Here is a 17,808-nt window from a genome sequence, read left to right as displayed (position 1 = left end):
TCAGCCAGAACCCTCTCCATTAGGCGCTCGAATGTGGCTGGGGCATTGCAGAGGCCGAAGGGCATCACCTTAAACTGCCACAGTCCCTGGCCAATGGAGAAAGCAGTCTTTGGGCGGGCCTCTGGCGTCAGCTCCACCTGCCAGTAGCCACTGCGCAAATCGAGGGAACTGAACCAGCAGGACCCAGCAATGTCGTCGAGGGCATCGTCGATCCGGGGCAATGGGTAGGAGTCCTTGCGTGTGATGCTGTTGAGTAGACGATAGTCGACACAAAACCGCCAGGTACCATCCTTTTTCCGAACCAGTACAGCCGGGGCTGCCCAGGGGCTGTTTGAGGGTTCGATGATGCCCGCCTCTGCCATTTCCCTGATCTTCTGCTCTGCTGCGGCACGCTTGGCAAGGGGAAGGCGACGAGGGCGGAGGCGGATGGGCCGTGCATCCCCAGTGTCAATGTCGTGTTGTACCAGGCTGGTTTGCATGCAGTCCTCATCCTTGGCTGCAAAGATGTCGGCAAACAAGTCTAGTATCTCTCGCAGCTGCCGTCGCTGATCAGCCTGGAGACCCTCGCAGCTCCTCTGGTATAGGTCCTCGACAGCTTGCTTGGTCTCTGCAGACAGTTGCGGTACTGCTGGTGAAGGGGAGGCCCCTTCCCCCGCCAGCGGCGACAGGTCCTCAGGCTTCCTGACGCTGGCTGAAAAAGTGGAGGCAGGCAGCGGGACTTCCGTTGTGGTGTGGAGCTTCACAGCCTCCGTGCCCAGGTAAAGGATTGCTCGGGACACGTCCACTGTGGCCTCCCATTTGGCTAGCAGGTCCAGGCCAATGATGCATTGGTCCTGGATGCTGGCTAGCCAGAACTGGTGGTCCACGGTGCAGTTAGCAACAGTCACCGGGAGGGATCTTCCCCCCTTAACTTTGGCACGCTCCCCCGTGACTGTGGTGATGTGGAGCTGAGTAGGCTGCCAACCCTGCGGTATTGGGCCATCAGAACCAGGGAGGACTCCAGCCTGTACCAAGGAGAGCGTGGACCCAGTGTCTATCAGGGCTCTACAGGTGGTGCCGGCAAGGTCACAGTCCAGATACAGTCCCCGTGTCTGGCCAAGCCGGCCAACCCGCAATTGTGATTCGGAGGACAGAGTGGTGGCAGGGGGCAGTTCCTCCGTTGTGCCACCCCGCCTTAGTTTAACGGCAGCTGGGGTGCCAAGCTTTGTGGGCTTGGTGCTGGACAGTAGCGTGCGATGTGGCCTGGTTCTCCGCACCGATGGCAGTTACCCCTGGATTGGCCTCCTGCTCGCCTATTCCCTCGCCGAGATCGCCAGGGTGGTGTGTTGGTGGTTTGGCGGGCCTCCTCCTCCTGGTCGCTCCTTTCGTAGTCTGTTTGGCGCACTTGGTGACTTATGCCAGGGCTGCGTGCACCTGAGCTGAGCACATGTTCCACTCTTTCGGCCTCAGTTAGAGCTGCCGCCAGGGTTTCTGGTGCATGCAGACGGATGTGCTCTTGTAGTCTTTTTGGCTGGAGACCCCGGACAAAAGCCTGGAGAGCAAGCTCTTCTTGTGCTGCAGCATCAAAAGCAGGGTACCCTCTACGTGCATAAAGACGTAGGTCAGCAGCATAGGCACCCAGACTCTCCTCTTGTCTCCGTGGGCGGCTAGCAAGTTTATCTCGGGCATCATCTGCATGTGTACGGAGGCCAAACCTGCTCTGCATTGCTCTGGCAACAGCAGGCCAACTTAAACGCTCTTCTGGCTGAAGATCTGTGAGGATCTGCAGGGCCCTGCCTTCCAAGGCGAGGGCAACTTGGACAGCTGTCTCCTCTGTTGACCAACCGTTTAGCTGAGCAGCCAGCTGTACCTGGATAAGGTAGGTCTCTGGAGGTGCCTCCCCATTATAGCGTGGCAGCTTCATGCTCCCCCGGACAGGAGCCCCTGATGGCAGTGGCGGCTGCACTTGGTCCTGGAGACAGTTGGCGTTGTCCCCCTCGGCTGCCAACGATGAGGGTGTGCTGCTCCCAGGCATCACCATGAGTGGAGGCTGGCCGGTCGCTCGTGGTCTTGGAGCCTGCAGCATGCCTTGGCGGCTCCGACAGCTCCCCAGTGGGCGGGGGTGTGAGGCTCCATCTGGTAAGCCCCACAGATCTTCCCCTGGCTGGCTTGCTGTTGCCCGGGGCTCTCCCCGCTTCTTCGATTGTGCTCCATTCACTGCTTCCAGGTGAGTGATAAGCTCCTCAATCTTCCTCAGCTCCTCTTCCTCCTTCAGAATAGTGGCCATGCTCTTGGAATCCCACTTCTGACACCAATGTGGCATGCAGAGGAATCTTTACAAAGAAGCTCACAGAGAGAGATTGTTATTCAACCCCAAGCTGGTAGGGGGAGCTCTTTATTACAACACACACTGATGCTACACTGTGCTTCGAGGGTCATCAACAGCACAACAGAACTCACCCATGGTTGCATTCATTCTATAAACAACACTGTAAGTGCCTTTGAACCGCAGTACAAACACAACACTCAAGACAACAGCCAAAAGCAGTGTAACCATAAACAACAAAACAAGAACATTCAAACAGCAGTCCCAAGGCATGATGGGAGAGAACTAGCCGCTCCCCCAACACGCCACAATATAATAATAACCACTGCAGCCAAGAAGAGTGCCTGACAAGCCCAGTTGTAAGTAAGCTATTAAGACTCGACTGTACACCGTGTTCATGTTTTCCTCTGAAAACAATAAGTTCCGTTGGAGCAGTCTTTCAACGCCTCTCTTTGTCTCTCGCAAGCAAAGTTGACCCACACAACAAAGTAAAGCTATTTTTTGGCTACGAGCCTGACACAGAACCCGACGTATTAGCCAGAGGTCCCTTTACTACGGTTCGGAGCCGCGGTCAGTAACAGTAATAAATCACAGCAATAGTACATTCACGTAGTTGTAAACAGCATGATAATATATTAAGTAATCCAAAGTATTCAGAATATGTTACTCTCATTGAGTAACGTAACGGAATACGTTACAGACTACATTTTGGGGCATGTATTCTGTAATCTGTAATGGAATACATTTTAAAACTAACCTTCCCAACACTGATTATATGGCACATAAAAGTGAGTAGAACTCCCAATACAACTGTGCAACAGCCAACATGTGCAGTGGGACATATTGATCATTTTTGATGTTCATTAAAAAAACCCATGATGGATGCACAGGAGTGTAGTTATTGATTCAAAAATAAATGACTGTTGGATTGTATTAGATGGATCTAGGATTCAAGCAGAACTGAAAATGCCATTTAACTTGGAATTAAAAGCTTCCCTGTTGGGTACTCATGTTCCACTTACATTCAGCATTACCCACCAAAAACACTGTGTTTATTGACCTTTTGTCAAACCAAGATCGATGTATCCTGGAGAGATAGTCTGAAAATGTGCAATTATCTCCGCTGTTAAACTATGTTGTCTATCGCCCTCCTTCAGTCTTGATGAATGCTGGCATAAACCCATTAGATCTGATTGAGCTATGTTTCATCATGCTAACATGCAAAGGTAGAATACAATACTGTAGGTATGTGTACAAGTCTGTTTACATCTTTATTCATGTATCTGGCAGTAAGTGAGCTGGTAAATTGAATAACAAATCCAAATGATCTACATCATGCAATTATAGTTGTGTTATTGATGTCTCCAGGCAAGAAGTTAAGATATTTTGAAATACTCCAGCAAAATGAATCTGTGAATCCAGTTTCATTTATGCCTTCTAAAGGAAGGAAACTATAGGTAATAGACATGGTATATGCCGCACTTTTCCCTTGTAAAATTGATCTAAACTTTGCACTCTGAGTTCTGCAGTTATGAACAGCAGCAGCACAATTAATAATCAAGGTAGTGTATCATATTCAGTGTTTTTCTGTATGTTGTGTTCAAGTCTTGCAAGTTCTGCTCTGCTTTAACTACTCAGTGATACGTAGCCAATCATCTTACAAAAGTAGGTAGCTGCTGTCTGAGCACTTTCATGCTCTTCTGACAGCAATTTCACGTCCCGTTTCCTGGCAACATGACTTCCATAACTAAATGATATATGGACCACTTATTATATACTGCTTTTCTACTCTAACTGAGTATAACATGTGATAGGTTTGTAGCTTAAACCTATTCGCTGGAACGTTCAAGACAATTCAACTACACAGCAAAAGCATTGAACACCAAGTAGGCAAAGTTCTTTGTGTTAACCATATATGAGGGAGAGAACCACGACAAGCGCCGTTCCTTCGCTTGACCCCACTCGCCCTCGTCTGCTCCCCCGTAACACTGATCTTTTATTGAGGTTACATGAATATACATAGGTTCATTAACATATGACGTCTACATACAAACAAAGAGTACCTTGCCTGTGCGTTGTGTAAGTATCTCTGTGTGTGTGTGTGTGTGTGTGTGTGTGTGTGTGTGTGTGTGTGTGTGTGTGTGTGTGTGTGTGTGTGTGTGTGTGTGAGTGCGTCTATGTGGTATGGATTGACATTTGACCTGCGCTGTACCTGGGCTCCGGGGACATTTCGACTTTTTGCTGTGTATTCATGTGTCCCCCTAAAACATGACTTGTAAATGCATTTTTAAGTGTCTAAATAATAATTTTTTCTACTTCTTATGAGGTCATTATTTATCTTTTGACCTGTATTTGCTTAAACTGTAGTGTAAATTCATTTATTAAACTATAATTAAAAGATTTTCTGATTTTCTTAAAAGTCCACCTATACCCCTCACCTGATTTTTGTGTATTCCAGTGTATTGCACAGCGACGTTTCGAGTTAGAGTGGATGTGTGTAGGTACTGCAATTTAATACACATTTTCAATACACACGGCCGGAAGTCATTGTGATTGGTAGGCTATATATATAGGCGGTACCTACAGGAAACGGCGCCACAACTTTCGCGCGCGTGCCCTTTAACAAGTGTATGTCGACGGCAATACGAAGACGGATTAAAAACACAAAGGTAAGCCTTTTTTAATGTAAAATGCACCATGACTTTAATACTATATGAAATTATAGGTGCACAGGCCTATATTAAACTGGTTTAATTTATGCTTTATGGACTGTTAGTGAGTCTGTTAGTAAAACGGCCCCAGCGTTTGTCATTGAGTAAATAAAATAGGGCTGACGACTAACCGCGTCAACGCGATAAAGCGGGCTAACCCGTGTTAGGATTTACTCGGTGTTAAAGCATTATTGTGGCTTAAACGTGTTAATGCCGACATCGCGACTAACGCGATTAACAATTAAACCAGCGCAGTCTGAGTCAAAATCCCTGATGTCGCTGTTAGCTAATTTCGGGCAGTTTGTCCAATGTCTGTCCATTCTGCTGACAGCCCTAAAATAAAAGCAAGGGTATAAGTGTATTTAGTCGTGTATTTATTTATATGCCTGAAGAAAAAACTTCTTACAGTTTTGATGCCTAAGCTTTCTCAGTACTTGTATCACTCTCTGCAGTCGCCATTACAGAAATGTCACATGTCGCCATTTTGAGTACTAGGCCTTTAACATTTTAAAAGAAGGCATAAATTAGCACTATGAATAAGTCAGCTGTGTTTATGCTGTAAACTACACTACTGCTAGTTCTGCTACTACTGATGATGATGACAATGATGACGATAATCGTAATACTTTATATGCTTTGGTAATACAGCCAATCAAAACGTACAGGAGAACATGCGAAGGAGACGCATTCCTCCACGGGAGGATGCAGTCTGTCATGTTTCTGCTGGAAGGGACAAACTGGGACTTGATATCCACTACATAAATGCCTTCAAAGGTAAGTTGGTCTTTAGTTTGGATTAGATTTGGAGTTTGTCACTTTGTCTTTTGTCACTCACTTGGTATGCCTCTGCAATTCAGGTCGGGGCATTTTCACGACTGTTCCATTCCAAAAAGGAGACTTTCTTTTGGAATACAGAGGTAAACTCATAACAAAAGAAGAATGTGAGCGGAGACACAGAGTTTATCATGACAGCCTGAAGGTGTTCATGTTTGAATTCAAGTTTGATGGAAAACTCTGGTGGTGCGTATTATATCAGTGTAGTTTGATTAAGATTAAATTACACATTGCTTTTGATTTATGAAAAAAAAGCTTCCTAACTAGTTAAGCTAATACTTTTTTGCCTAACCCCACAGTGTGGATGCATCTCAAGAAGATGGGTCATTAGGCAGACTTGTCAACGACAACCACATCAGTCCAAGTGCTAAGATGAAAATATTAAATATCAATGGAAAGCCCCATCTATGCTTATTTGCAAGCAGAGACATAAGTCCAGGTGAAGAAATAGACTATAATTATGGTGACTCGGATTGGCTCTGGAGATGCAAGGTATTTCTACAATTGTACTTTTTGGAACTGATAAATTGCATACCCTAAGCCATTTTTACATTTGTACCTACTCAAATTGGCTTAACGTGACTTAGGGCATCTAGTTTTTCACTGAAATTGAGTATCACCTACTGTGCCTGGGGTAACTATAGCAATGCAGCCGAGCATCCAGTGATATAAATGCCACAGCAAGCATGGACGTCAAGGTGACAAAATGCCTGCTGCTCAGTCTATACTTTAGTGTTCAATTCAGGGATCACGCTGTTAATTTTGGTCGCTATTTCAAACATTTCAGAGTTTCAAAAATGATGGCTTGGATTTTCACGAAGGAGGCGCACTCATAACTTATCGAGTGACACCATTGACCAGCCACCTGGTGGCATTCAGTCTATGTCAAATTTTCTGATCACTTTGGATCACTTGGAACCTTGGTGCAGTAGTTACTGAAAAACTACATGGTACTATAACCTACTGGAAAAACAGGGGTAGGTACTAATGGAAAACAGGCAATTGTGATGGCTGCCACATCAAAGCCCTCTAAAAGCACTAAAAAAATATCAGCAGGTATGCAGAAATAAAAAATGGCTTTCGGTTTCTAAATTTTAACAGTGATTGATGTTTAATGTGATTCTACACAGCAAAATCTCCAGTGTTAAATTAACACTGGAGAGTGTCTATAAGGGTCCACACCTCTGAGTGTTAAATACAACACTGTTGAGTGTTAAATTAACACTTTTGACAGTGTTATATGTTTAAAAGTAACCTAGTCAGTTTTGAAGATTAACAATGGCTAACACTGAGCAGTGCTGATTTTCTAACACTGGAAAATAACTCAAAATGTTAGAAATATTCCAGTGTTAGAAAATCAGCACTGCTCAGTGTTAGTCTTTGTTAATCTTCAAAACTGACTAGGTTACTTTTAAACATATAACACTGTCAAAAGTGTTAATTCAACACTCAACAGTGTTGTGTGGACCCATATAGACACTCTCTAGTGTTAATTTAACACTGGAGATTTTGCTGTGTAGCCTCTTTAGTTAGATTCATTTTAAATTTTGTCCCTCGAAGATAAATGGGCCCTAGTGACAGTTCGTTGCTGCTACAGGTGATTGTTTTACTCCTTTAGCAATGGCTTAAAAAATAAAGAAATCACACTGACTATTTGTCTCTTAATCATAGGGCCTTAAATTCTCTATACATGACAGTGAATATTTTAAAGACAATAGCTTGAAACTTATCTTTCTCATACAGTTTATTTAATGTTTCAAAAGCCTCTTCAAAAATGCACTGTATATTCATTTTCTATCTGTTACACACGAAGACGGAGACCAGCCAGATTCAGAAGACTGTGAGCTGCCTAAAGCCGCAACCAAACAGCTTTCCAAACAATGATCTGGACCTGAAACATCCAGAGCCTGAAAGGGTAAATATAATCCAGTGTACCACTTAATGAACTAATAATTTAATCTATCATCATTCTTTATGGATGCTGTGTGTGTGTGTGTTTGGCAGTCACCTGGGTGTGATGTGATTTACATGGACCGTGGCTTGTAGGTCCTTTTCATTGTTTCAAAGTGCAAGTCTGGATAACATCTGAGTGTGTGTGTGTGTGAGTGTGTGTGTGTGTGTGTGTGTGTGTGTGTGTGTTAACCACCCAAATGTGACTTAGGAGGACCACACTGTTATTGGGGGACTCCGTCAAAGTTTGCTTCATGGTGACATCACTCTGGTTTTAGGAGGGGTCTTCTCGTATGTCTTGACAGTTTGACCTACAGCATGCAGAACTGACTGCATGTGCTTTGTTTCTATGTTGAAATTTTTTGAAACTCAGGCTTGAACATTAAGATAGACAGTACTATACAACTTCTTAACTTGTTTTAGGCACTTTTTACTGCTTTAGTGCATGGGCTCTCTCTGGCTGTGTACTCTGGCTTCTTCCCACAGTCCAAAGATGTAGCTTATGGGGTTAGGTTAACTGGTGATTCAAAACTGCCCTTTGGTGTGAATGCAAATGCTTGTCCTTCCATGTTAGACTGGTGATCTGTCCAGGTTGTACTGCCCTATGGTAGCTGGTATAGGCCCCAAAACTGCTACCCCACAATCCTGATAAGGATAAGTGGAAGAGGATGGATGATTGCAAAGGAATCAGTTGTTAATTATTGTAGCCAGTATTTTTTTCAGAAGAAAACATTTCTTGAGTGGAAAGGCCCCCCCCCCCCCCCCCCCCCCCCACACACACACACACACACATGCAAATTAAAAACAGAAGCACAGGCCTGCCCAGTACAGTTGCAAGAAGAGCACTTGGTCTAATCTTTGTGCCATCTTTTCTTTGTTGCAGGATCTTGATGAAGAAATGCCTCAGCAAGGCTCAGAAGCCATGCATTCTTCTTCAGTGCAAGATTTTGAAGAGGTAACATTGACCTAGGACAGATTTTAATGAATGTTTCTCATGCACGATGTGTACCTTACGCTATTTGCCGATAGTGAAATGGTCTATTCATCCTCTTGAGTGATGCATTTTTAGTAACTGTCAGATTACTGTTCTTTTGTCTTCATTCTCTATCTGTTACACACGAAGACTGAGACCAGCCAGATTCAGAAGACTGTGAGCTGCCTAAAGCCGCAACCAAACAGCTTTCCAAACAATGATCTGGACCTGAAACATCCAGAGCCTGAAAGGGTAAATATAATCCAGTGTACCACTTAATGAACTAATAATTTAATCTATCATCATTCTTTATGGATGCTGTGTGTGTGTGTGTGTGTGTTTGGCAGTCACCTGGGTGTGATGTGATTTACATGGACGAAGTTTATTAGTTGATATCTGCAACTGAATTGAAAACACACCTTTCCAACTGTCCAAAACAAATAAATGTTGCAATATTTTGCTAACAGTGTCACAATCATCGTCTGGTGTGCACAACAATATCATCTTTGGACAAGTGCATTCAGTGTGTGGGACCGGTTTCCTCCCTCAAGTGGCTTGGCTATAAGTGCAAAGGTGAGACATTTAGTGAATAGGTACAGTGTATAGTAAAAAGCATTAATAGAGTTCAACAAGTTAAGACTAGCTGAAATGAACACTGCTCCCTTTTTAATTAATGGGTGGTCACGTCTAATTAAAGAAATGCAGTATTACCTCATTGGTGCAGGACCTTGTAAAAATGGTATACTTGGGATTGTCCTCAATTCCCCATTCCATAACATAAACTGCTCAAAATAATAAAGGGAACACTTAAACAATGCGATGTTACTCCAAGTCAGTCACACTTCTGTGAAATCAAACTGTTCACTTAGGAAGTAACACTGACAACCAGTTTCACATGCTGTTTTGCAAATAGAGTAGACAACAAGTGGAAATTATAGTCAATTCACCATAATAAAGGACTGGTTCTGCAGGTGGTGACCACAGACCACTTCTCAGCACCTATGCTTTCTGGCTGATGTTATGGTCACTTTTGAATGCTGGCGGTGATTTCATTTTAGTGGTAGCATGAGACAGTCTACAACCCACACAAGGGGCTCAGGTAGTGCAGCTCATCTAGCGTAGCACATCAATGTGAGCTGTGGCAAGAAGGTTTGCTGTGTCTGTTAGTGTAGTGTCCAGAGCATGGAGGTGCTACCTGGATGTGGAGTAGGCCATAGGAGGGCAACAACCCAGCAGCAGGACCGCTACCTCCACCTTTGTGCAAGGAGGAACAAGAGGAGCCCTGCAAAATGACCTCAAACAGGCCACAAATGTGCATCTGTCTGCTCAAATGGTCAGAAACTGACTTCATGAGGGTGGCTTGAGGGTCCAGCATCCACAGGTGGGGATTGATCTTGCAGTCCAACACCATGCAGGATGTTTGGCATTTGCCAGAAAACACAAAGTTTGGCAACTTCAGCACGGGCACCCTATGCTCCTCACAGCTGAAAGGAGGTTCAAACTGAGCACGTGACAGTCTGGAGATGCCGTGGGGAACGTTCTGCTGCCTGCAACATCCTCCAGCATGATCATATTGGCAGTGGGTCAGTAATGGTGAGGGGTGGCATTTCTGTGCCTGCCAGAGAGCCTGACTGTCATTGGGTAACAAGATGAGGTCCTCGGACCCTTTGTGAGACCACATGCTGGTGCATTTGGCCCTGGGGTCCACCTAATGCGAGACGACACTGGGCCTCATGTGGCTGGAGTATGTCAGCAGTTCCTCCATGACAAAGGCATTGATGCTATGGACTGGCCCGCCTGTTCCCCAGACCTGAATCCAATTGAGCACATCTGGGACATCATGTCTCACTCCATCCACCACAAACTGTCCAGGGGTTGGCAGATGCTTTAGTCCAGGTCTTGGAGGAGATCCTTCAGGAGACCATCCGCCACCTCATCCCAAGCATGCCTAGGCATTGTAGGGAAGTCGTACAGGCATCTGGAGGCCACACACATTCAACTACACACTTTCATGCCACTCAACTACCTAAAGAACAAAGTATTTAATAAGAATAATTCCTTCATTCACATCTGGGATGTCCTTTTTTTGGGGGGGGGGATTAGCAGTGTATGTGTAGTCATTAAAATATCCTTAATGTGAACAGTTTTTTTTTTTTTTTTCAGCATTTGACATTACTGCAATGCTTTGACAAAAAACTACTTCACTTAAATAGAACTGCAAAGCTAAATTAAGTCTATCAAAATGTGTTTCAGTTTGTTTAGGGGTCTGGCACAAATCTTGCCTTGCAAAATTGGCAAATCAGAATTGCCACCAGTCAACACAGGTGTGTATCCCATTCATATTTGGCTTGACTTTTTTTCAGTTTATTTTTTACCTGTCTAAAGTATTGATCAATTAAAAAAACTTTTGTTCTTACATTCCAGAAAGAAGAAATTTCTGAATATTCAGGGGAGGATGGATTGCCACATTCAGTTCTGGATCAAATATCAAGCGATGATGATGGCAACCACAGCATATCAGAAGAAGAATATGTGCCAGATTCAGAGTCATATGATGAAGATTCAGATGAAGACATCTCATTATTGCCAAGCACATCAAAAGGTCTGCTATGCCAAGATGACATCTCCAAAGCGCATGAACAATCAGATTCAACGAATTTAATCTACAACTTGACAAAGGACAAGCCACAAGATAAAAGTGAGCTTTGCGAAACTGAATCAGAAAAAATGACTTTAAGTAAAAGAAATTACTGCTATTTTTGTGGCAAACCACAAGCTAAAATTTCCCGCCACCTGAAAACGCACAAAACGGCTCCTGATGTTGTGCATGCATTTTCCCTGCCTAGAGACTCAAACGAGCGTAAAAGTCTGTTAGAGAAATTGAGAAATAAGGGAAATTTTAAGCATAATGCTGCAGTTTTGCATGGTGGAGTGGGACCACTGAAAGTGAAGAGAAGACCCAAGATTAAAGCAGTAGAGGGAAAGTTTGCTCATTGCTTTTATTGTCAAGGGATGTATGTTCGCAAGGATCTTTGGAGACATGTCCGCAGATGTCCTAACAAACCAAAAGATGACACGGATAAAGAACCTGGAAGAACCAAAGTACTCGGCCTGGCTTTAACTCTGGAGTTTCAGTGTTATCCGCAGGTGTCAAGTGGAGTCTGGAAGGTTCTTGCTGTTATGAAACAAGATGAGATTGCCTCAGCTGTGCGAAATGACTTTACTGTTATTCAGTTTGCCCAGTCCCTCTACAATAAACATGGACAAGACCCTACAAAGTATGATTATATACGACAGAAGCTTCGTGAAGCGGGACGTTTGTTGTTGTGTCTGCGCACAGAATTCTCAGTGCATAACATGGAAGAAGCTATTAAGCCTGCTAATTTCCAGAGAGTTGTGCAAGCAGTAAAGAAAGTTTCAGGTTTTGATGAAGAGACACTGTCATACAAAACTCCAAGCCTTGCGCTGAAACTGGGACATACACTGCATAAAATGTCTGACATTATCCATTGTCGTGCCCTCATGACAGAGGATGAAGCCCTAATCAAGTCCACTGATGCGTTCAAGAAGTTGTATGTCTCCAAATGGTCTGAGATGGTGTCTCACCGTGCCTTGAACACATTGAGTGAGGCAAAGTTTAACAAGCCATCAACATTGCCCTTTACAGAAGATGTTCAGATTCTCCATCACTACCTTCAAAAATCTGCAGAAAGTGCCTTTTGCAGCTTGGAGAACGAAGCCACAGCTCAGAATTATGCCCAACTTGCACAAGTTACACTCTCACAAATCATTGTGTTCAACCGAAGACGTTCTGGAGAGGTTTCAAAGATGCGCCTCAAAAGTTTTCTTGAAAGAGACAAAACAGCACTCCACACAGATGTTGCCATGGGGCTCTCAGAAATGGAACAGAGACTCTGTAACTATTTCTGTAGAATAGAAATAATGGGAAAAAGGGACAGAAATGTTCCAGTTCTGCTAACACCAAGCATGCTGGATGCTCTGTCACTACTGGTTAGTAGGAGGCCTGACTGTGGTATTTGTGCCACTAATATCTACCTCTTTGCAAGACCCCGATCAATGAGTCATTACAGAGGAATGGACTCCTTGCGTGTTCATGCACACCAGTGTGGAGCAAAGCAGCCTGAGTATCTAAGATCGACACAGCTCAGAAAACATGTTGCCACACTCTCACAAGTCCTTAATTTGAAAAACAACGAACTTGATCAGGTTGCAGATTTCCTGGGTCATGATATCCGCGTTCACCGCGAATTCTACAGATTACCAGTTCCCACAACACAGCTGGCCAAGATTTCAAACTGCTTTTAACACTGGAAAAAGGACAACTTTCCCAGATCCAGGGGAAATCACTGGATGAGATCAAAATAGAAGGTTTGTATTGAAAGGAGCAAATATTAGGGCAGTAGTTGAATATTATGCTTTATCAACAGAATTAAAACCTAAAAGCACAGACCATTCTGTTAAATGTCCATGATTTAAGGTTCTTGAAGTCTATTGTTTCATCACTTTGCAACATTTGGCAAACTGCAGAGTGGTGGCCTTAAATAGTAAAACTATGTACTATAATTTCCAGTATTTGTTCTGTATTTTGTCATATCTCGTTGTTAATGTGAGGTTTTTGGGGGGTTTGTGTTTGGTTTTTTGGGGGGTTTTTCCCACAATTTCTCAGATGAAATTGCATTAAGTGATGCTGAAACAAAGGACAGTGAGAGTGAATCAGATGATGATGACACAGCACTCACAATGTTGGCATGTGGCACCAGTGAGCCTGTACATGCAGTAGCTGATTCCACAAACACAGCGCAGCTCCAAGACACTGTAGATTGTGGTAAGTTACCACTAGCTTGGTTTCTGTGGATAAAATGTTTGTTACAAATATTAAAACTTAATCAAATTGTGTAATCAGCAGATGAAGGACCACTCACAATGCCTGCAGCAAGTGAGACTGCTGCTCCCTCTGAAGGTAAGGGGTGCAGTTGGTTCTCTAAGCTTATTATTGTTTCATCACTTTGCAACATATGGCAAACTGCAGAGTGGTGGCAAAAAGTCACTTGGATGAGTGACAAAATGTTTCTCCCACTGAAAACGCTACGTCCAGATTAACAGAATCAACGTTTTGGGATTTACTTACCTGGATGATTGAGCATGCATCAAGAGACTTTTATTCAACTTTTTATTCAGTCTTTTATTCACAGCGGAACACTAAATGTCTCATTTTAGAAATTTGATAAATTTTCAAAGAGAATTTTAGCTCGTTTTGATATTGATGGTAGCAACACATTTCAGAAGTTAGTACAGGGTAGCATCCATTCTTTTAACCACCAAATGTTTTTTGTTTTTTTTGTTTGGTTTTTTGTTTGTTTTAACTACTACTACTTTATATATCTTCCAGAGAAAAATGCTGCTCAATCCCACAATTCCCGAAGAGCTCCCAAAAACATGTGGTCCAAGGCTGAGGTTGCTGCAGTGATGAGGCATTTTAAAGACCACATAAACGAAGGGAAACTAGCCACCAAAAATGAATGCAGTCATTGCAAATTGGTAGAAGATCCGGTGTTGGCAGGAAGAACAGTTCAAAACATACGAGATTTTGTAAGAAACAGAGGATTAACTGCAAAAAGGCAGAAAAAAATGAACTAAAATAACTGTTTAGCCAGATGTGGTTTTACATCTTGGTCAGATTGCCAATTGTTGTTAACACTGATGTTCTGTTTAAAGAAAAAAAAAGTTCTTGTTAATTACAGAAGTAGTTTGTATTTCATAATTTTTACATTTAATTTATTTAGGGTTTTTTTTTTTGACAGGTTATATTTAAAATAAAAAATTATAAATGCATATTTTCTCCCCTTAATATTTACCTTTAGACTATTAAAATTCATTTTAAATGTTTTTAATTTTTCTGTTTTCTATATTTTTATATTTCTGTGGGAAGCGTGGGCATTTTTGTCCATAGATTTCTTTTTTTATTTATGGTTAAAATTAATGTTCAGATCCAAGAACACTAATAAAATGATGTTCCAGTAATCCTGTGTCCTGTCAGATGTGTATTCATGGTAATGATGAGCTATTTAAATATTACATCATTGTCCCTTTAAAGACCCAATATTGTTTTTTTTGGACCTCATAAAACACATTGTTGTCAAGTGGACAATGTCTCCAGAAAACACAATAGAGTCTGGTTGATGTGTATCAGTGTATCTAGACTTCTATAGGGAGTGTATGAGGTCTGAAGTGACCCAAATTTTTTTCAGATTTTTTCGAACACTTTAACCTCGCTCCCTTGGCTCTAAGTCCTTTGAAAATGGTAGTCCACTTAAACCACCACCGGGCGGATTGACGTAGTATAGTCCCTCCATACCACATAGACCCGTGTGTGTGTGTGTGTGTGTGTGTGTGTGTGTGTCAGAACGTGAACCTGTGAAGCCCCCCCAAAGCTGGTGCCAGGAGTCTAGCAGTCCATCTAAACAAAAGGCTCTTATACTTAACCAGATATAGAGTAGGTGTCCTCCTATACCATAAATCAGTAAGAGCAGATATAACCTCTCCTCTGACCTTAAGTTCTGTATGCATGCCAAAGTGCTCTGGGAGGCACACAGAGTCTCCAGAGACTACTAAGGATCAAACCTCTACCAACATGACATTGATTATAAAACTCTAACCATATATGAGTAAATATTTCTAAGTATAAATGACAATCAACAATACAAATCTAACAACATGGCTCACACACCCATTCACACAAGCACTTTGTCTCTTAAGTCTGAACAGTACTTATCTCGGCGTGAAGTATCTTGCTCGCGGATACTTTATAGACAGGAGCAGCCAGGGATCAAAACACCAACTTTCAGTTAGTAGATGATCTGCTCTACCTCCTTAACCACCACCCATCCCCCTCTTTCTCCCATATGTTTTGACTTACATTTAAGTTGTTTTCAGTTTTGCAAGTGGTTGCTGATTCACATCCTCGTGCTGGTGCCTCATGCCAAAAACCTTTATACGTTTGTATTTTTTCCAACATATTTTTACTTGCACAGTAAGAATACAGTCTTACTGTGCATGTATTTATTGGCAACATGATTTTATAAAATCACATCCAAAAATATTCCTCTCAGTCCTAAATTTGAGACCAGTCTGTAATGGATACTTCAGCTGTTTTCTCTCAAACTCAACCTGGCAAGAATTTAGAAGTTAAAAAGGAAATGAAAAAATGAAAGAACAAAAAACACTAAATGCCACAAGGCATGTGAGCTATCCTGGCATGAAGGTGTAACTTGAAATGTTTACCTTTTTTTTAGTGAACTTGCCTGCAGGCTGTTGAGTCTGTATAACACAATGTCTCTCTGTTTCAAGAGCAAAAGGGAAAGTGATATACTGAGCTCTGACATGGACTCAAAGTGCCTGCTGCACTTGTTCTTTCTTTTAAATATTGTTTTTTTTTTTTTAATATTTAAATATCTGCATGTTCCCCTAAGTATAAAGTTGCAAAAGTTCTGCGTAACCTCAGAAAAATACTGTTATTGGCAACACCCAAAGGTGTTAGCTAAACTGCAACATCACTCTGTTGTATGAATCTAATTTATTGAACAACACCTGGAAGACCAGCATCCATCAACTGGATTAGCATAATAACAATGAAGATGACTTGGATGTGGAGCAAACACACGGTGGAGGAAACTGATTACTCACTTCTCAGGTCAAAGGCACTGAGGGCAATTAAAAAAAGAAATGGTTTAAGGTCCTTCTATGTCGCCTTCGCTTTTTAGACCTGTGAGCTTCATCTATCTTTTAAACTTTCTGCTTGAAGAATGTTGTAATTTGTGTTTATACTGGCCTTCACTTTCTTGCTCATCAAAAACTGGATGTAATAGCACTCAAGACAACTATGAAGATAATTGCTAAACGTAAAATTGTAAGCGACAAATCATTAACAGGAGCTGATATGATTGTTGCTTAGCTGTTTGTAGAGTTTTCTTTTGATGCCCCTGTGTTGGTGTTGTTTCTGCATCAACATAATAATGTTGGTCTAAATGTGAAATTGAGCTTTAAGCTTATTGTTTTAGGATCCATCCAGAGTCCGTAGGTCAGTTCCAAATGGAGTGAATAGAGTGTTTTTTTTCCGGCCATTTTAACAATCCTGTCTGGGTGTTTTAGCAAATGACTGTTCAGTTCAGAGACTGTATGATATTACGAAAAAGTGGAGATAAAAATTCTGATATTCTGTGTCACAGTGTCTGCTTAATTATTTCGACGGGGTGAAGACAGATTTTCTGACATGAAGAAGAAATGCATGTGCACAGAAGGTAATGAATCTGTGTTGGAAAGTTATTTTCTGTTGAAGGTAATTAAAAATTGAGACGGTGTCACTGCAAAGGGCTGTGCTCTGTTCAACAAATGGAAAGTGTACTACAGATAGCAAAACTCAATACTAGGTAAATGATACAAAGGCTTACTGGAGATATAGACAGTTTCAATCTTTGGTAAAGCAGGGGCTGTCTGCAGAGGAGGAGAAAGTGATGACCATTATACATGTATTCTGTTCTGAAAAGGCTGTCAAAGGAGGCTAACTCATGATCTCTGTGGTTATAGTAGAGATTGATTGGGAAAGTGAAGAACAGTGTGACAGGATACAGGGGTTAAGATGAAAGCTTGATCTGAAGCATCTAATGACCTATCTACTGTGTATTCCAGAACAGGTAGGATCTAAGCATTTCTGTTCCCAGTAGGGGTAACAGAGCAATCAGATGAGCAACTGGAAACTATCCATGATCAATGAACTCCAGTTCTCCTAGAAGATCACACTGCAATTGCTGTGTTTCTGAACTTCTAGCTGATCGATCTTATAGATGTGTGCATTAGAGATCTAGGCAGCCAGGACAAAGATTATTTTCATTCGGAGATGCGACATTAAACTGAGGAGAAGATTAATGCAGATGTTGAACACATTTTTCGCATTTTTCGATTTCTTTGAAACGTAGAGTTAAGAATTTCAAAACTTCAAAACTTCCATCTTACCATGT

At 42.3% G+C, this 17,808-nt stretch overlaps 1 protein-coding gene, 1 long non-coding RNA gene and 1 pseudogene across 2 annotated transcripts; all 3 read left to right on the top strand.

Annotated features, from left to right (window-relative positions):
* Window positions 1-5,098: 5,098 nt before the first annotated feature.
* Window positions 5,099-11,467, top strand: LOC146644235 (uncharacterized; the record flags this gene model as incomplete). The annotated part of the gene is made up of 9 exons (XM_085395412.1): window positions 5,099-5,790; window positions 5,874-6,036; window positions 6,150-6,342; window positions 7,664-7,765; window positions 8,684-8,755; window positions 8,924-9,025; window positions 9,241-9,346; window positions 11,027-11,097; window positions 11,198-11,467. Coding segments are annotated over exons 1-9 (1,182 nt in total), but the record flags the coding sequence as incomplete, so codon positions are not given.
* LOC146644234 (uncharacterized) lies at window positions 11,433-13,399 on the top strand (annotated as a pseudogene).
* An 85-nt stretch (window positions 13,400-13,484) lies between these two features.
* Window positions 13,485-14,627, top strand: LOC146644233 (uncharacterized). Its single transcript, XR_014909389.1, has 3 exons — window positions 13,485-13,619; window positions 13,698-13,754; window positions 14,184-14,627. It is a non-coding gene; the product is annotated as an uncharacterized LOC146644233 (long non-coding RNA).
* Window positions 14,628-17,808: the final 3,181 nt, after the last annotated feature.

This window comes from Rhamphochromis longiceps, linkage group LG22 (genome assembly GCF_057381845.1).
Source record: "Rhamphochromis longiceps isolate RC_006_pf linkage group LG22, R_longiceps_female_GT1.1, whole genome shotgun sequence".
NCBI classification, from domain to species: domain Eukaryota; kingdom Metazoa; phylum Chordata; class Actinopteri; order Cichliformes; family Cichlidae; genus Rhamphochromis; species Rhamphochromis longiceps.
The sequence above is the reverse complement of the archived record's forward strand: the minus strand, read 5'-3'. Positions and strand labels throughout refer to the sequence as shown.